Below are 21,646 nucleotides of genomic sequence, written 5' to 3'. Positions count from 1 at the left end.
ATATTACAAAGATGTAAACTTGGATTGGTAATAAAGGCACTAATTAATCTAAATATGTAACTAAATCATAAGAAATCATGAAAACTAAAAAAATGATATTAAAAAAGTATGAATCAAAAATTCTGAAACATACAATCGAATGCATCAGACAAAACACAGAATACGCCAATTGCATTTTTTGATATCTCCTTCCTATCTTGTATCATATATCTTGCTAACCGCGTTGATCATCAGTATTCTGTTTCCATCCAGTATCAGTACATCTTGTTCTTGAGATTACCTCAATCCTAAAAATATACCCATACGAAAGATCACGTGAAAAAACGGACACACAAACATGTCTTTTAACATTATGATTAATGAATAATTTAACAATAAAAACGTAAGTGGTACTGTCTGGTGATAATGATAATATTCTTTGTATTTAAATATAATTTCAATTATTTAATGTAACATGACGCATAAATGAAGGCAAATGCGTTCCTCTTATCATTTTAATAAGTTTTAGTAAATAAAGCGACTACCTGTATCGCTAGGAGAAACCTAAAAATTGTACCTATAACTACATTGAAACCCAATTATACAAAGATTAGTTTATAGTAAGAGGAGTAAGATGATGATTAAGTCCTCCTTACCAGTTTCGGATTTGACTGAAATCCTCAACAAAGACTAAGATTTTGCTATTATTGTGCACAAGTGTGAACAAACAATACAATGACGTAGAACGAGACAAATAAAGGTGTACTACCTTTAAAAGGTGTAATACTTCACTTAACTTTATTTCAGACTGCTGGTAAGCATTTCAAGAGCTAAACCCTCAGGTCATATAAGCTAGATCTCACTAAATCGCTGAGGCAGTTAAACTTAATAACTAATATAATTTGGTATGTAGGTTAAACAAAAAAGGATATATATTTAGTTAATACCCATTTATTACCATACAATATGTCTTATTAAGTAAGCAATTACTGATACCAAAATATTTTACAAAAGAAGGTAACAATTTTTTCAATTCAATTACGTTATAACGTAGAAAAATAACTAGTAAATTGTTATGTAAGAAAAAAATTATTGAGCAATTAAAATTAATTACAAGTTCTATGGATTCTCTATTTTTTACAAACAGTAAATAACACATTAAAAAGATAAAAATAATATATGAGTAAAACTAAAACGGTGAATTCACAGAAAAATCTACTAACTTTTTATTGACGCGACTCAGGATTCGAAGCCAGGATTGCTGAAGCCTCATAAGCTTTATAAACAGACAGGTAAAATACTAACAAACACAGAGGCAGCTTAAGGTAAATTTTTATACATAATATAAATAACTATAAAAAAACAGTTTCATGAACTTCGTAAAAAAACTTTAACTAATCGTATATTATTTGAATTCATTTGAAATTGTTAAAACTACGAAGTATGAATAGGCGAATTTTAATCTGAAACATGATAATACAAAAGTGAAAAGATATAGTGTTAGTTATTACTAGTTTTTTCAGAACAAAATAACTCAAGAAGTGCAACTGTGTGGCTTATTATTTATCATTTTGAACGGGAATATCTTAACTGAATTATACTATCTGAATTTTTTTTTTGTTTTTCAAGTAGTGCGCATTTAATATTATATTTTAATGAAATTTAAAATCTTCTAGCTTATTCTTACAGAAATAGGCGATCTTGTCGACGGTGTAGGGACCATCTGAAAATTAATTACTTTTTAATTATCTATCTTCAACTCCATAGTGGCACAACTCTTAGCGGGCCACTGATACAAATATAATAACAATTATTTTGACAAAAATCATATTATTATTCTATTATTTATGTTTAGTATCTTCTTTGTTTAATAACTTTAAATCATAGTTTTGAGTACGCGTACCAATAGTTCTTGTTTATGTAAAATAATGGTATACTTTTTTTTTAATTTCGGGTAGTTCGATAATCATAAAAAAAAATTTTTACTCTCACTTAAATACACCAAAAATGTTTTCACAAGGAGTTCTTTAATTTAATAAAATCTGGTGCGATCTGATTCCTAATTGAAATATATTTTTGTTTGCTTGTAAATACTGTGACTTATAATCTCCCCATACTGACCTTATTAAAAAAAACAAATACTGTATATTTATATAACACATTACCCCAAGACGAATAAAGTAATTGCATTATCCTCTCTGGCGAAAAATTCTAATTATAAGCATGACATTTTTGTTACTGTAATCCCTCCGGTATTTATTTACCAAAGAGAAAAATTGACGATTTTAATATTAGGCCCATACTAAAAATGTTAACAGTTTTATAAGAAATATTATATTTTTATTCAAATCAATCAATCAACAGCCAATCGTTGTCCACTGCTGAACATAGGCCTCTCCCAAGGTGCGCCAAAGCTCCCTGTCCTCCGCCTTCCGCATCCAGTTGGTGCCCGCCACCTTCTTAAGGTCGTCGGTCCACCTGGCTGGAGGGCGCCCTACGCTGCGCTTGCCGATTCGCGGTCTCCACTCTAGGACTCGTCTGCTCCAACGGCCATCGGTCCTACGACATACGTGACCAGCCCACTGCCACTTCAGCCTGCTAATTTTGCAAGCTATGTCGGTGACTCCGGTTCTTTTCCGGATAATCTCATTTCTGATCTTATCCTTCAAAGATACTCCGAGCATAGCTCGCTCCATAGCACGCTGAGCGACTTTGAATTTGTGGACTAGTCCCGCAGTTAGTGTCCACGTTTCGGCACCGTATGTCATGGCAGGTAAGACGCATTGGTTGAAGACTTTCGTCTTCAAACATTGCGGTATAGACGACTTGAGGACTTGACGAAGGTTGCCAAATGCTGCCCATCCCAAGCGAATTCTTCGATCGGCTTCCTTCTCGAAGTTGTTCCTACCGACTTGTATTACCTGTCCTAGGTAGGTATATTCACTAACAACTTCGAGAGGTTTCCCCTCGACGTATATCGGTCCCGGCACGACATGCCTATTGAACATGACCTTGGTCTTGTCCAAGTTCATACCGAGACCGACACGCCGGGAAGACTCGCCTAGGCTACGCAGCATTTCGGTGAGTTGTTCCAGCGACTCTGCTATGATGACGATATCGTCGGCAAATCGAAGGTGTGAGATGTACTCGCCGTTTACATTGACTCCATACCTAGTCCAATCCAGCGTTTTGAAAACGTCTTCCAACGCGTTGGTGAACAGTTTCGGGGATATTACATCCCCCTGTCTCACCCCTCTGCGCAGTTGGATCGCCTTCGTCTTACAGTCCTGGATGTGGACAGTCATTGTAGCGGCGTTGTACGCTGGTCAAAATACTGCAAAACACATCCCGCAAGTGTTTTCCGCCACAGAGAAGAGACAACGCACCAAAACTCTCTGCTGAGACACTCGAGCTCATGAGAAAACGACGAGAACTACCATCGTTTTTGTCAGATAAGGCCTTAAACCGAACAATAAAAACGCTGACGCGACGCGATCTCCGACGCTCCAATACCCGTGCCATCAAGGCTGCGATTGAGCAAAATCGGGGATCGAAAGTGTTCGCTCGCAAGTTTGGGAGGCCGCGTCTGACAAAACTTAAAACTGAAAATGGTGGGGTCGTTACCTCTAGGCCTGAGATTATCGGAAAAGTAGAGAGGTTTTATGGGCAGTTGTTCTCTTCAAGATCGGATAAACCCGTGGGAATCAGTATTGATGACCAGCGCGCCCCTCTTATGCGCCATTACTCCGAGGAGCTCCCGGTCGTTGACCAAGGAGAGATTAGGGCGGCTCTAGAACAGCTTAAAAACAACAAAGCTCCGGGAGATGACGGAATCACAACAGAGTTGCTTAAGGCAGGCGGGACTCCGGTCCTGAAAGAGCTAGCAAGCCTCTTTAATTCCGTCATCCAACATGGCAAGACCCCGGAAACGTGGAGCGGGAGTGAGGTGGTACTGTTTTTCAAGAAAGGTGATAAAACCCTCTTGAAAAACTACAGACCAATCTCCCTCCTGAGTCACGTGTATAAGCTGTTCTCAAGAGTCGTCACGAACCGTCTCGCCAGACGACTTGACGAGTTCCAGCCCCCAGAGCAAGCCGGCTTTCGATCAGGCTACAGCACCGTGGACCACATCCATACTGTTCGGCAGATTGTGCAGAAGACCGAAGAGTACAATCAGCCGCTGTGTATGGCATTTGTGGACTACGAGAAAGCCTTCGACTCCATCGAAACCTGGGCAGTGCTCGACTCATTGCAGAGATGTCATATCGATTGGAGATATATCGAGGTACTGAGATATTTTTATTAGTGTTTGACAATTAATAAAGAAATTTTGTACCTATTTGGAACCACTGTGTTTTAGGTATCCCAGATTCTTCTCGAGCAGCTGCCATAGCCGATCGCATTGCGAAAGAAATGACTATTCCCATACAGGTTGCAGGTTCACCGGTCGCTATAAACAACTTTTTTTTTTCAAATTGTTTTTTTTTTTTTTAATTATTGCAGTATTTTACTACAATAATTAAAAAAAAACCATAATTAGTAGATGAATTAAGACTCGCTGCTAGTCAAAAAGCTAGCTTGTTTTAATAATTATTCAAATAATAACCTTACAAAACGTGTGTTCAATTAAAATAATATTAACGAGCTGTAATGAGCACACTGAGTGGTTGGTTGGCTTGGTTTGTTAAGCTTGGTCCTGCAATATGACGATTCAAATGTGTTTATGCTTTTTTTTATAGAATAGGTAGGCGGATGAGCATATGGGCCTCCAGATAGTAAGTGGTCACCAAATCCCATAGACATTGGCAATGTAAGAAACTTCAACCCTCGCTTAAATCACCAATGCACCACAACCTTGGGAACTAAGATGTTATGTTCCTTGTGCCTGTAATTACACTGGCTCGCTCACCCTTCAAACCGGAACACAACAATACCAAGTACTACTGTTTTGCGGTAGAATATCTGATAAGTGGATGGTACTTACCCAGATGAGCTAAATACCCACATAAGTAAATAATAGTTTGTTTTACATTTGAGATTACGCTTGATTATTCGGTAGTTCTGAAAACATATAATAAATCCCAAATATAATATAATAGTCCCAACTTATGAAAGGCTCACCTTTGGCGCCAAGAATAACTTCAGTGCTGTATGAATCTTTTCTAAAGTATATCCTGAAGTCTTGTGGTATGTCTCTAGCTTGGGGTACCCAGTAATCCCAAGTACGATTCGTCAGTAGTTCCCCGTTGCTTCGATCGTATACCAATCGTTCCGTTGTCCAATAACCAACCCCATAAATAAAAGCGCCCTCAACCTGTACAAAGAAATGTGTTATATACTAAGACGTTCTCTTCACTAATTTATTTACTAAACAAAATGGCGATTAAAGAAAACGAAGTTCAAACTTGTGTACACAATATTTTATTCTACGGAATTTACTTATATTTAATTTATATTTCAAATAGGAGCAAAGTGGACCACTCTTGCTCATAGAATCATTGTCAACTATCACTGCGAGAAGCACAAACCGCATACACATAATATATTGAATTGATCCTAATGGATCTGGTTAATTTTGAATATATATTGTCAGTCAAATATGGCACCACACAGGCTTGCAACAAAGCTTTGTTATCGAAATATTGCAATATTAGTGAAAAAATAAAAAAATACTCGTGTATTAAAATAACTTACTTGACCAACATCTAGTTCAGGGTTTACACTTCGTCCGACATCTTCTATTAAATCGACTCTTATTATTTCCCATTCTCCAGTTAGAACATCTATTTCAACTTCGGCCAAAGTTATTCCGTATATCTCATACATTTGTACATCCTTTGCATTAACAAAGCCATGCACTTGTAAATCTATATCCATTTCAAATGTCGTCCGTATCAACAACTCCCAGGTTGGATTATCTAATTGAGTTCGAACTGGTTCCAGTCTTGCTAGTAGTTGTTCGCAGCACCTTTGTACTCCAATACCAACATTATGAGAAGTTATACTGGCCCCCGAAAGAAAATTATTGGGGGTTAACATGGTCTCATTTGGCTTGATTATAACTTTTTCCACGGGTATTTTTAGAAAATATGCGCATATCTGAATAGCCTTTGTGTTAACACCTTGACCCATTTCAACTCCACCATGAGTGATAGCAACGGTGGCATCGTCTCTAAATACTGTCAATGTCACATCAAAGTACATGGGACCCTCTGGAGACCATCGTAGAAAAGAATAGTTTAAGCCACGTTTTTTCCATCTATTCTCTGAATTAAATTTCTCTACTGCAACTTTTCTCTCGTCATATTGTGACTCACTTTTTAATGTTTCTAACATTTCTTGAATAGAACTATGTTTTACGAGATTTAAATTTGATAGACGAACCTCTAACGGGTCTAAATTTAATTCATAAGCTATCCGTTCCATTATGTTTTCGGCCATCGCTACATGTTCCAAAGACCCTGTGGTATACGAAGAATAAAATATTTTATTGTTTTATTTTAAATTTCCTGAATTGTGCGAGTTTAATAAACATATTAACTATAAAATTATTATTTTATTTATCGAAAATTTGTCTATTGCAAACCATATTATTATAACTTTTATTAAATTTATAAAAATATTATTGTATAAAAAATGTTTGTATCTTAAATACATTATGAGTAATATATACTCCTAGTATATTATATATTTCAGTAATGATTGTCTTACCAGGAGAACGAACCCAACTGTTTGAAGGTGTATCAGTCACAGTGTTATATGATTTATGATTCCACGCCTCACTTTTATATACATTTGAATATAATTCGATGCCGAGAGTCACTAGAGGCTCATTAGTAATGTAACCATTATCATCGTACAAATCATGATTTATGTACTGAATTTCTCCTTTCATGTCGACGCCCATCTGTGAAAAATATAAAAATGTTTTGTTTACTTTTAAAGATTATATTTCTGTAGTGTTTATCTAGTGGCTGGCGATGATTGGAAAATAAGAGAGCACTCTTTCAAAAAGGTCTATAGACATTCTGCATTTATAATAAGCCTATTAAGCAATTTAAAATCGTCCATGACACGAAAACATCCGTAAAATAAAATGATCTTCGTTATTTTACTGTATAAGCTACAACGTGGATATTTTTGTTTACTATTTGAACAATCATTAAAATTAACACATTGGAACTAAAATCGGTAATTCAAATCGATAAACGTAATTAAGACTTGAAAACTGAGCATTGTGTATATTTTTACCAATTTTTTTACGATATTTATACAATACCATACCTCAAAGTTAGAAGTACAAGGTGTTCTTTTTCCAATTGCCCTCATGTTATGTGTAAGAGGCTGAATAAATCGACAAGGTCTATTGAGTTTGAACGCCACAAGACTGCACGCTCCACATATTTGTGAGGCTCGAGATATTTTGTAGCCAAAGCCACCGCCGATACGTCGCACGAACACATCAATCCTGGAAGGAAAATATAATATCCAACAAAATAATCAACTCATAGAAACTTGAAGACTTTGTGCACTTGGTGTTGGTGGCACCCACCCAGACGAGATCATCGGACATCGTACCGAAAAAGTTGTGCTGGATTTACTGTTATTTACATATATTATCTTTTTAATTACATTTATTATCTATTTATGACGAGCCGTTTGGCGTGGTTGATAGATATTTGCCTTTCACGCCGAAGGTTGTGGGTTCGATTCCTACCCAGAACATACATTTATGTGCAAGAACATGTCTGTTTGTCCTGAGTCTGGGTATAATTATCTATATAAGTATGTATTTACAAAAGAAAAATAGTATATGTAGTATATCAGTTGTCTGGTTTCCACAGCACAAGCTCTGCTTATTTTGGGATCAGATGGCCGTGTGTATATCCCAGGATATTATTTATTTATTTAATTATGTATTGAGCGAATATAGGAGTCTTCCAGAACGAATTTTATATAAAAGCTTATTACAATGCGCGTGTGTTCAAAAATGCACTTTATTTTATTTTTTCGATCTCATAATCTGATAAAACGGTGACCTGACAGAATCTTATTAAGACTAGTACTTAGTAGCACAGATTTGTGGAACTATAAGACTTACTTACTCCGTACGAACAGTAAACCCAACGACTTTTATTTACCCGACCCGACATTTTAAGCCAAGACATCCATGATTTGTAGCTTTATAAGCAAGTAACTGGCTACTGGATAAATGTGCCAGTAAATGGTTAGTTTTTAAGTCAAGATACATAAATAAATATATCATTGTACTTTAATATAATAATAATAAAATTAAGCTGTTCTATTCCAAAGTGAAAGAAATCAAATGAATTTAATATCGAAGTAATTTATTTCTTTGAAACAGAATAATTCAGTTAAAGAAATAATTAAATCATGAAAATAGTTTTCACAGTTCGTCACTATACCTGTTCTGCTCCAAATTCAATAGTCTGGAAACAGTGCGATGTACCATATCTATGTACTGACTCGCAGCATATACTAGTAACCCCTCTTCAGTCGGCTGTGTGACACACACCAGAGTCTCCATAGTAAAATTGTATTGCCCATAAATGGTATTTTCACCTTTTATTATTTTAAAAACGTCAGTACCCACTTTCGTAGCTTCAAAAGATCCTGCTAAACTGACTTTTTCTGGGTTAGCTATAGATTGACGTATGTCAATTTCTGGTGATTTCACATTACTGTATTTAACTTCAACAAGTGTAGCTGCCTTTTCAGCTAACTTTTGCGATTCAGCAACAATAATACCGATCGGTTGATTAAAGAACTTAACCTCCCCATCACAAAGCAATTCTTCGTTTTTTGGATACAATATGTTAACGGGAGGAGTAAAAGTATTTTGACCGGGTATATCAGCGACAGAATAGAAGGCAATAACTCCATTTTCTCTCTGCGAAGTTGAATATTTTTCATAGCTAGATAAGGTAATAAAATATTGTTTATCTTTTAAGTCAAACCATCTATGAAATCTTACCAAAGCTTTACTTGCGTCGATACTGTCAATTTTACCACGAGCTACTGTGGATAGAACAAATACAGCATAAACTTCTCCAGGAAGAGACGGTAAGTCTTCCGTATATTTAGACTCACCTGCGCATTGAATCTGAAAAATATTTAAATACAAATCAAACTGATAATTTTAAAATACGAGTTTAGTTTGTTTATTTGTCCAGATTCATGCAAGAAAATTCGATAGATATATAATTACGCATCGAATATTTATGTATATAGAAAAAATGTTTCGGTCTAATACTGATCGTATTGCGCTTACAATATGATATTTTGTTAATGACTAATAAACACTTCATATAATATTTATTTTATGAATATTGCTGCTAAAATATAATTTGCTTACTAAAGCGTCAAGTTTCGGGAATGGTTTATTCAAAGGCCAAATTGTAGGATTAGTTGTAAATATTTGTTTGCCGTCCGACACCGGCCTCGTTTCGTGTATCTTGACGGCTCCAGAACAGTACCGAGGATGTAGTGTCTTTAGTGGACATAATGAAAGAAGACCCTGAAACCAATTATAATATAAAAACCTAGTGTCTAAGAACAATGCTTGCAAGCATTCAGCACGGTCATGGTTCTGAAAGCAAAACAAAGGAAAATTTAAAAAAAGAGAAATTATGCCAACTCAATCATATGATATTTATAGTCTAAGTGCTTATCACTAATTATTGTGCTAAACCATTTATTTTAGCAAAAACAATAACTTTACTTTACATAGGTATAATAAAAATTACTGGATACGTTAGAAACAAAAATGTTACTTATTTTATCCTTGCCTAAGGAAGGCAAACAAATTAATTATTATTCATTGTTAACAAATGAATGAACTTGTGTTTAATATTGCTTCGTGATATATTATAAAATTCTGTCTTGTTTATGTATCATACTCAACACCGAAATTCGTGCTAGTTAATATGTTGTATCATACAGCTTTTTCAAATTAAACATAGTTATAATAATATTTACTTGTCATAAAAGTATCGTATTTTTATTATAAACTTTTCTTTTATTATTTTTTATTGTAAACTATTTTCATTTAATCCGTATTTCTTTAGTTTAATTACTATGACGTTTATTCATATAAATACTTGGTTATCTGTGCTCTTAGATATCAAACGAATGCTTCTTCCGAAAGCAATGCTCTATCTAAATTGTTTCGTTCCTTTTGCTTTAATAACGATGTCTTACTCATTGTCTATACTGAAACAATAAACTAAATACTTTGATTATAACGTGTCTGCATTCAGTTATGTTCTAAATATTCTATTTATTTCTTATTCTTATTATTTTAAGCAGTAAGAATAAGTCCAACTCTGGGCCCAATCATATAAAATAAGAAAAACAAATCATATAGATTTATAATATTAAAATTAAGCATATATTCAACTTACCTTATAAAACAATGACAAAGCTATTTGCCTTCTGTACTCGACTGGAGGTTCTGGTAGTTCTTCAGTGACAACGAGCTCTCCATTCAACACCTTCAAAGCGGCTTGCAATGTTTCGTTTTTGAACAACGCCTGACCACGAAGATACGCTTCAGTTTTCCAAGCTCTCGTGAACGCGGGGGAAAGACCTCCATAGACTATCCTACTATCTACCACAATACCAGCTTCATTTAATTTATAATTAAAACCGGCATTAACGATGGCGTGCGCATTCTGAGATCTCGGCATTATCTGTTATTCAAAGAAACGATTACATTAAAGTTACAGCCTGAAAATCTAAAGGCTAAAGCGTCAACTCCTTTTTAAAGCTCTTTTTATGAGTACAAGATGAATTATAAACATGAAATTCAATAAGGCTTGCCCAGGTTCGGACCCACAATCTTCGGTTAAGATGCATGTATCACCTCTAAGCCATTTCTGCTTATTTGTATTAAATTGAGAATTTGTTATCGTCCAAAATCTCATTCCAAAATATTTAATGACATATTACAACAAAATCGTTCATCATTATGTTACTGTATATTTTCCTATTAATCACTCACCTTAAACGTGGTTATTTTGTGAGCAGCATTTAAAGGGGGCAAGAGAATGTTTAATATTATCTTCCCAGTCATATCTTCATTCAGGAAACCCTGCATCGTTAATATCTTACTGTACCCTGGAGCTGATACTGAAAATATGATATTTTTTTGGAATTATTGTAACGCGATTAATCGTAGTATCGAGCTTTTTCGTAAAAAATTTGACGTTCGAATCATATTATTTTCTTTTGGTATTATGTTTCATTTTATTTAAGTAGGTACCTAGTTATTACATACCTTATACCTAATACGCTTTACAATATTTTGTATTGTTTTGTTTTTATGATAAGAAATATTTATTTATTTATGCCAAGTACTTAATAATTCGTTATTTTAATTGCGAGATCTAGGTTATTTTTTATTTTCTCTTAATTTAAATTATAATTAGCGAAAATAAAAATATATATATTAAAACTGAATTAAAAAATGCCACTAATTATTTCGTAAATTATATAGTATATTTCGTGTTTATTTTTATAATATTGAGTATGGTACTATTTTTAATTTTGTAGCATATATTAATATAAGTTATGACATAAATTATCTACAACGCATTTGCGATATACGTCATTTCATAAATTATACATAAAATATAATACCAATAAAAACTGTATATAATAGATATAGAATATTAAGTTTTATTTATATAATTGCTTTGAATTTTATACTGAAGTTTCGTTACACTTGAGAATCGAGCAAACATTTTTTGAATGGTATTTTCTTGTAAAACTTTAAGGTAAACAAATATAATTACTACCCAACTCCGAAAAGGAGGTTTTCTATTCGGACTTATTTTTATGTATATGCTCCGATAGCTTCGCAGGTTATGAACGGATTTGGATAATTATTTATGTAATTTACAAAAGGAAATACAGTGAATATTAGGTAACAGTGAAATAGTCCGAACTTGTTGGATTATCATATTATTTTAATATAATTATTTTTATATTATTAAAATTATATATTGAGGTAGATAGTTAAAAAAAAGAAAAAAATATCCACCATTTAAAGTGGAATAATTATTAGAAAAATAAAGTGTGTATATCTTCGCTGATCGTAAATTTATTTTAACGATCTTAAGATCATACTTAAGGGGTTTGGAGTTTGTTGCCAAAGCTGGGCAAAGCAAATCTATATAGGTATAAAGACCGACTCTAAAAGCTATTGGTTAGGTATCGTAAATATTTATATAAGTCAACGCAGGCAAATTCTTATAGTCGGTTTGTATTTTATTAAATTAAATATTATTTTGATCCAAGTAATTAATTTTATCTTAATACATAACACCTCTCGAATTATCTAAGAACTTATACAGGTCGCTTACGAATAGTCACTTGTGCACCAACTGTTTCAAGGAGAAGATAAATATCTGACTGAAATTCATGATGTTGATTCTTCAAGATTAAATTCCCAGCTACAGTTCCCAACTGAAACAAATCTCCCATTAGTACGTTCGTGTCACCTGTTTTGATAAAAAATAATCTGCACCTGCTTTGTGAAGCTGTCATCAATGGCAAGAGGTCAACGACTGACAGTTGGTCAAAGATAAAAAAGTACAATATTACATTTAATAACTTACATTTCTAACTGGTATGTGAGCAACCAGCTTTATGTGATCGTTGAGAATTTTTAGATAATCAAAATACTCATGTGTATACATGGCCGTAAAAATACTCATAACATCGGTGAGCGTATTTCCAGCTCCAATAATCAGATTCTGATCAATGTTAAATCCCTTTAGTTCTGATACTCCTGATATATCTATAAGTATTTTAGGATATTCTAATATTGGGAAGGCACCTGAAAATTATATTCCTATTAAACTGTTTGTATTTAATCATTGGTCGACATCTAGAATAATCTATGATATTCATTATGGATTCGCGAAAAAGTGACGTCTTGAATGTCGGCTTTGCTACCTGAGCTTCGAAGATACGATTGAGTAGATTAAGTAACGTACAATAGTGTTTTATTATAAATAAAGATATATACTTGATCACAAGAACTATTTACAAATTTCAGTTCATATTGTAGTAGATGTATGTAAATCTACGCTTCGTTTATATTTACTCTTCCTCCCATTGGAATATAGCATAGAGAGTAGTTACTCTTTTTTATTAATACCACTTAGCACTTTCAAGTATCTTTTACCTTTCCCTGTGTTACCGGCAACCAACATGTATGAATGGACGCCATTTGCATGCCATATGACAAATATGTCTGATAATGTCTCAACCCTGTACCAGTATCTGTCATCACATAATTTAATACATTTCACTCCGCTCTGCGCAACATTTCCAGAAACAAAACACCAATCGCTGTATTCACAATTTCTTGTTATACAAACTTCACCACTTTTATCGCATATTTTTAAATCTTCAATATCTGGGAGTATTTGTGGATCGGGAGCATCCGAGGCGAATTTCTTGAAGGCTGTTAGGATTGGCCTATATCCTGTACATCTGCAGATATTGCTACCAAAAGATTGTTCAATTTCAAGCATTGTCATTCTTTTAGTTTTCAAAAGGCTGAAACAAGAATATCCAATAAAATCTCTCGACTCTACGTAGCTGCAGAAGCTACACTTCCAGTGTTCACACTAACACAGTATTGATTAATGAAATATAATACTAAAATGAGATGTAAATACATAGCCAAATAAATATATAATATCTGTATTTAATACATAATATGTATATAGGTACTTAAGCAGATATACACACGTGTTACGTATGCGCAATATTTAGCAACCAACAACAACAGTAATATATATTAGACATCGCGTATACCATGCGTGAGATTAAAATTGTTGTTAGCAGAGAGAATTGATTTATTTTTTACTTAAATAAAACTATAAACGTGAATATCTATCACAATAAAACAAGTTCATCGATGTTAAAGAGAAATAAGTTAATCTTAATAATGAAATTGAAAGTCTCAGCAGCTTTTTTTTAGTATAGGTCGAGCATATGGGTCAGCTGATGGTAAGTGGTCACTAACGCCCGAAGACATTGGCATTGTAAGAAATTTCAACCATCGCTTACATCGCCAATGTGCCACCAACCTTGAAAACTAAGATGTTTAATAACATTAACCTGTAATAACGCTATGCTATTCTGTAAGAACTCACTTCATTACTCAACCTTGAAATGTTGACAATCGACTTATGTTAATATACTATTTTGATGCGTGTATTCTTGAAATGTTGTAATTATCAATTTCAATGCTGAATATCACTTTCTGTCACATCACGACTTTCTGCGGTTTTTTCTGCGGTGAATTTTGAGTTTTTTTACGGAATACAAAAACAGCTGTCATTACGTGACAAATATATTTCATTTAATATTTAGGTAGTTACCTATACATCGCCATGACCCATCCCGGAGAACAGTATCCGCATTGTGTTCCATTATTTTCAGCAAGGGTTTTCTGCACCGGGTGGTAACCTTCCAGACGATTACCAATTTTCTCTATAGTCGTAATATCCCAATCTTGACATGAGGTCACTGACACCATGCACTATATTCAAAAATTAATATTAAATTTTTGTAATAATCTGCAACACCCTACGACGATCTAATAAGCTAAAATCAAATTTAGTTTCGTTTTAAATTAATAAAAAAATATTAATGGTTATTACCTCGTTTTTTTATGTTATAAGTAGGCGGTCTGGCAAAAGGGCCACCTGATGTTAAGTGGTCACCAGCACCCATAGACATTGGCGATGTAAGAAATATAAACCATTTCTTACATAGCCAATGCGCCACCGACATTGGAAACGAAGATATTATGTCCCTTGTGCCTGTAGTTACACTGGGTCACTCATTCTTCAAACCGGAACACAACAATATTAAACCCTATCTAGTTAGTAGTTTTAAAGGTAGTTGTTTTGAGCTCATTGTCAGAATATTTTGAGGTCTTAAATGAGCTCCAGGACTTGAGTATTTTAAGTTAGTGTTCATTTGAGAAAGAGATAAATCATTTGAAAATCCGTTTGTACAACCGATACGTTTGTTAAAATGATATTTTAAATGTTTGGCGCTAGTCGATGGTGCATATTTCACAAATAATAAATAATAAGGGTAAGGGAGCCAGTGTAACTGCAGACACAGGTAAGTATCATCTTAGTTTCCATAGTTGGTGGTGCAATGGCGATGTAAGGAACGGTTAATATTTCTTCCAACGCTAATGTCTATGGGCGGTGGTGACTACAAACTATAAGAGAAATAGTAGAATAATAGGTAGTAACTTACCGAATTAACACCCTGTGGAGCTTCCCCAAGGCCCTTCTTTGCAGTAACAATGCAAGATCCGCAGCCAGCTTCCAAGCACATGTACTTCGTGCCACGCAGTTCTAACGTATTACGAAGGTAGTCCAGGAGACTTGTGGTAGAGCTAACCTCGGACCCCACTAAAACAAATATTGAAAAAATAAATCTAAAAAAGTAAAATCTAGTACATCATTTGGCTTCCGATTGACTAACAACCAGTGTTGATGTTACGTCACATTACTTTGCAATGTGAAATTATAGTTACCGTATTTGTTTTTTGTAAAAATATCTTATATTCTATTGTTTACTCATTTTTTAAATATTTTTGTTTTCATTTCTTTTAATCGACAATTTTTATTCTAGATGAATCACCTTACTAATAGATGTGTGTCTCTCACTTCCTTTTATAATTGATTTGACATTCGAAAGTAGAAAATACAGCATTCAAAAGACAAAAATTTACACTCAATATATATGCGTTCCATTTACTGATAGATTAAAAAAATTACAAATGGTTTCGAAGAAAAATGACTCATATGGTGTGTATGTAAATGAGAAGAATTGGCTAAAGAAATTGTTAAACCGGTAAGCGCTTAATACATAAATCCATATCATTTATTCAGACAATGAAGCTGCAAAAAACTTGATCTATCATATCATTTACATGTGACCTTAAAATATAAACAGTGAGTAAAAAGTATTTAATAAATTAATATCAGAATCTCGACTTGAGAAACTACATTATGAAATTCAAAAAGTATGCACACAAAAGGTCAATGCACTGTTCACATTCTTGGATTGTGAGGTGACCGTTGTTTGGCTTTATTAAAATAAATGAGGATTTAAAATGCACCGTACGTTGGCAGAGAAGCTGATTAAATACGTTTCAGACTTTTGTGACGTTTTTGAAACAACGTGGAGTATAACTGTATTTTTTCAAACTATTCATGATATTACTTATTTAGTATATGTATATACCTTAATTTTTGCAGATTGGCAACACTACCATCTAATGATAAGTAGTCAACACCACCTATAAACATGACCTACCCAAACGGGCCTGTACATAGATATACCACCAAGTGGGTATCATTTATCAGATAATAAATACCGGTTTAAAAGACGATTGACACAAAATAAGACCTTAAATTCCTAACGCGGTGATTGTGTAAGGAATTAATTATATTTTTGACCGGTTACCTATCTCCATTATATGCAAAACAATATACGAATAAAATATTTTAACAAATTATGGCTTCGAAGTCCTACTACTTGATGTATAATAGTATTATAGCGCCACTTATCGGATAGGAAACATAAATTAAATTTACTTATGATGTTTTGATTATAATTCATCTCGTGCTTGACGGTGAAGAAAAACATCGTGAAGAAACCTGCATGTGTCTCGTTTCATTGAAATTATGTCACATGTGGAGACAAAAGGAAGAGGAGGCCTTAGCCCAGCAGTGGGACATTAACAGGCTGTTACTGTACTGTACTGTATGATGCTTCAACGAGCCTTTAATTTGATCCGCGATCATCTGTGAAGACACGCGTACAGAATGAACTATTTCAGCTTAGAGAGAGAAATAATCCTACCCTTAATAGTTTAGTCTCTGCATTGAGTTTGTTTGGTTGTAACGTGACCCCAGACTTTCGGAAGACAAAACTATTTAAATACTCGATTTAGAAATAAATGACGCGAAATCTCACAATTCTGCATTTATTTCCTGTATAATAAAATGCTGTTTTAATTTTAAAATTGAATTCCGCAGATATTTTTACTGCAATCAATACATTTGAATCTTATGTTAACTGTAAACTGTAAATATAAAAAATGCTTGTTTACACTTTAAAAGTCGGACCAGTAGTTAAAGAGATTACAATATTTGTATTGGAATAAACGTACGAAAATAAAATCGTGGAACTGAGCTGTATCACAGTTGCTGCAATCAGATTGCTTGATACTGTTGTTAAAACAAGTATATATATTTATATAAGAATTATTTATATTACTGGTGGTAAGGCTTTGTGCAAGCTCGTCTGGTTAGGTACCATCCACTCATCAGATATTCTACCGCAAAACAGCAATACTTTGTATTGCTGTGTTAGGGTTTGAAGGGTGAGTGAGCCAGTGTAATTACAGGCACAAGGGACATAACATCTTAGTTCCCAAGGTTGGTGGCGCAATGTAAGCGATGGTTAATATTTCTTACATTGCCAAATGTATATGGGTGTTGATGACCACTTACCATCAGGGGCCCGTTTGCTCGTCCGCCTACCTATACTCTAAAAAAAAACCATTTAAAACTGAAATAAGTACCTATACGTATAAACATATCAAAATAAAAGTAATGACAAGGATTGTATTTTTTTTAAACAATTATTTTTTAACGTATTAAAGCGGTATATAGCAAAAAGTTATTTTAGATAACTCTTTGATATCTTTGTAATTCTTTAATTAATTTAATTAAATCTTTGCTAAAACCCCAAAAATAAGCTGCATGTTAGCGCGTGATACGATCGAGTAAACATATTTTGCGGCAAAAATGTTGCACTATAAAATTAAAACTATATATGTTAAACATGTTTTTTAATAGCTTTTTCAAGTTGCTATACTAAACATACGTCTTAGGCTAAATAGTATTTCAAAATAAAATCACGACAGACAGACAGATCACGCACACCACAATGTCGCTGTACGCGGTATTATAACATATCATTTCCGAAAAGTGAAAATGATTAATGCGTGCGTTACAATAATTCAACGGCTGAATAACTTTTAACATATAATTGCTGATCACGAACGATCAATATCCTATTACGATATTCCGTTAATTTATAATGTTGAATTTTAATCGACAACTAAGGCAAACGCATTTATTATGTAGTTATTTTACTGTTTGTGTACTGAACGTGGATTTGCATTTTTTTTAATTCTTCTAAATTTAAAATAGCTTTACGTAAGTGTCTCGCTGCACACAGTGAATTACGTTAACGACGTGATTTCTCTCAACATCGTGTACCACAGATTTCGGCAAAAATAAAGCTACCACACCTTGTTACCACGTTACTAAAATTAAATTAAATTTTACTTTATTTCTTAATGTCATCAATACAAAAATTTCAGGGCTACCAACTTAATAAATACGATAAATATTTTATACAACGATGCTTAAGCACATAAGATCGATCGAGTAGATCAGAAGACCCGTATAAAATACATTTTTCTTCAAACCATTCAAGTTACTATTAAATATATTAAGTGAAACTATAGGAAGTCACAGTAAGTTCACTGATGATTATAAAAAGAATAATCAACAATTAAAAAAACCCCTTAATACACCCTTTTCTAACCAGAATGAAATTACATCCTTCCTACTTTAAAAGCATTCCATCCAAAAAATCATTTATACTTTACTGACACTTAAGCGCGAGCGAATCCGCGGGCAACAGCTAGTACTTAAGTCCTCAATATCAGTTATTTTCATGTAAATAAGGTAAGGTACAGTAATTGTTTATATTGGTACATACGAAAGGTATTTACTAATAACACACTACAATATTATTCCACGTTCACACTTGAATGAACAGATTAATTCACGATAGACGATGTACAATATCTAGGTACCGGATTGAGTTTATAGAATTTCATATTACTAACCGCATTTTTATATTCTAACGACTAAAGACACAAATATAAATTAAATATGCGACTGCAATGTTAGCACTTTTATTTAAAACGTTACGAAGAATAAATGTTTCATTCAAAATGACACCATCTCATTACTTAAAATTCACACAAAATATATAAGACTAAATATTTATTCAATATTAATAAAATCATTTTTATTTTTATTTATAGAAAAATAAAGTTTCCAATGATTGAAATGATCAAGAATCATTATAATAAAATCACGACCAATGTTTACTCGCTTAAACACAAAATCATATTCAATATTAGGTCCTTTCATTTGAAATTGACGTTTTGTACGGGAGGAATATAGTCAATTTTTTTTCGTAATTTATATTTAATTAATCAAAGTATGCACCGTTGTTATCTATGCACTTTTGCCATCTCATAGGTAGTTCATTGATCCCTTTACTAAAAAAACCATGGGGGCGAGAATAAATAAACTCTTTGAAGGCGGTTTGGACTGCCGCATCGGAGTTGAATTATTTTCCTTGTAAGAAGTTGTTCAAATTCCGGAAAAAAAGGTAATTTGTTGGAGCAAGGTCCTGGGAGTATGGTGGATGTCGCGGATATTCCAAATGTAGCTCATCTAACTTAATGGTTGTTTGTTGTGCAGTGTGTGGTCTTGCGTTGTCGTGAATCAGCAGTGGCCTAGAGCGATTGACCAATCTCGGTTGTTTAGCAGCTAGTTCTTCCTTCATAGTTTACAGTTGCTGACAATAGATATCTGCCGTAATCGTTTGGCCAAATTTTAGAAAGCTGTAGTGAACGACACCGGCGCTAGTCCACCAAACACTCACAAGTAACTTTTTCTGAGTAAATTTTCGTTTAGGGCAGGATTTGGCTGGGTATCCAGGGTTCAGCCATTGCAACGAGCGCTTCCGATTATCGTACAGTATCCATTTTTTATCACAAGTAATAATTTGATTTAAAATCCCTTCATTATTGTGTCGGTCAAGCAAAGTAACAGAGCAGTCGACGCGTGTTTGCAAGTTCGATTCAATCAATTCATGAGGTACCCATCGTTCAAGTTCTTTTACTTTCTCGATTTGCTTCAAGTTGATTTATAAAGTTTTATCACTTACCCCGAAGCCTCCACCCTCCACGGGGTTGGTTCTGAAGGTCGAAATTTCCAGAACGAAAACGTTGAATCCAAAAACGTACCGTGCTTTCTTTCGCGACACCAGCACCGTACGCCTCATTAATCCTTCGAGCTGTTTCTGCAGCGCTGGTGCCACGGTAGAACTCGTACTCGTAAATATACCGATATTTCATGTTTTCCATTGTGCGGTAATAAGCGACGCCAAAGAAAAAAATAATGAGGAAAAAACAAATGAATGACTGTTTTCAAAACTCAAATGTACCAGCTAAATGAATTTATAAATCTGAATTTGGAATTCTTAACCAAAGAGGAGATATTTCAGATCAAAGTGGTCAGTACGACAAAACGCTAATTTCACATGTAAGGACCTAATATTAATTATGAAATAATAAAATATAAATCGATATTAAATCTAAGATACACGCTGACGAATGTTACTCGTAGAATTGATCATCAAAAACTCATTTTCCTGTTTATCATTCCGAGATATTTCTTAAAAATATATTATTCTACAAAATTTATTTTTCGGTAAAAATTATGTAAAAAAATTATATTATTATTTTTTATTATTATTTATTGCCATAAATTTGTAACGTGTATTTTGTTTTTTTATTTTAAAATTAAATATTATAAAAATGTCTGTACAGATTTTCCTAATAAATAATTGTAAAAAAATATTTCGTGCAAAATAATGTTTTAAATTCCATACCCGAACACTCGATCCCGTTTACTTGAAACTTGATTCTATCCATGACCGCGGTCCGAGTGATAAGCCGACGGACTGAATAAGTTTCTTTAAAATTGCTCGCGTCAATCACCGTACACGACCACCAGGCCAAAGTGCAGTAAACCAAAACATGTGTAAGTCTGATAGTAACGTTATTAAAATTTTAAGCTTTTGTAGAATTTTTTAAGGTATTTGTTTAAATATGGCGCTAGCGTTTGTTTTGTATTATATTACAGAGTAATAGCCTCCAAATGTTCTACTGCTGTCCAAAGCCTCTCTCGTCTGTGACGGAATACTTGAAGTTTATTTTACCAAGCTGTTCTAGTGCAAATTGATGGAAATATATACAATAGAATTTAATTTAAAAAAAATACGTTCGTACCTAGCTCAAGTTGTTCAAATTTTCATAATTATAACGCAATTTAAATAATCGTAATCGGTCTTCAGGTTCATAGGTTGAAAGAAAACATCGAGAGGAAACCTGCATGTGTCTAATTTCACTGAAATTCCACCAACTCGCATTGGAGCGTAGTAGAAATAGCTTCAAACCTTTTCAATCACACTGCAAATAGAATCAAATTGCTTTTGGTTATGTTAGTATATTTAATAATAAACATTGGATACAAACTTATTTAATGAATCATAAACGCAAACGCAAAGAAGTCGAGATGGCCCAGTGGTAAGAACGCGTGAATCTTAACCGATGAACGTGGGTTCAAACCCGAGCAAGCACCTCTGAATTTTGATGTGCTTAATTTCTGTTATAATTCATCTCGTGCTTTTCGGTGAAGGAAAACATCGTGAGAAAACC

At 33.7% G+C, this 21,646-nt stretch overlaps 1 protein-coding gene across 1 annotated transcript; it reads right to left on the bottom strand.

The window, feature by feature from the left end:
• Window positions 1-1,592: 1,592 nt before the first annotated feature.
• LOC126769432 (uncharacterized) lies at window positions 1,593-20,878 on the bottom strand. The gene is made up of 17 exons (XM_050488219.1): window positions 20,818-20,878; window positions 15,295-15,452; window positions 14,400-14,560; window positions 13,193-13,569; window positions 12,621-12,841; window positions 12,366-12,468; window positions 11,003-11,130; window positions 10,404-10,691; window positions 9,356-9,517; window positions 8,975-9,103; window positions 8,406-8,890; window positions 7,264-7,447; window positions 6,691-6,886; window positions 5,674-6,440; window positions 5,101-5,293; window positions 4,316-4,429; window positions 1,593-1,702 (listed from the first exon to the last, which is right to left on the bottom strand). The coding sequence occupies exons 1-17, from the start codon at window positions 20,858-20,860 to the stop codon at window positions 1,632-1,634; spliced, it is 3,780 nt and encodes a 1,259-aa protein (XP_050344176.1). The 5' UTR covers window positions 20,861-20,878; the 3' UTR covers window positions 1,593-1,631.
• Between the last annotated feature and the right edge of the window lie 768 nt (window positions 20,879-21,646).

Source organism: Nymphalis io, chromosome 7 (assembly GCF_905147045.1).
Source record: "Nymphalis io chromosome 7, ilAglIoxx1.1, whole genome shotgun sequence".
Lineage (NCBI taxonomy): Eukaryota > Metazoa > Arthropoda > Insecta > Lepidoptera > Nymphalidae > Nymphalis > Nymphalis io.
The sequence above is the reverse complement of the archived record's forward strand: the minus strand, read 5'-3'. Positions and strand labels throughout refer to the sequence as shown.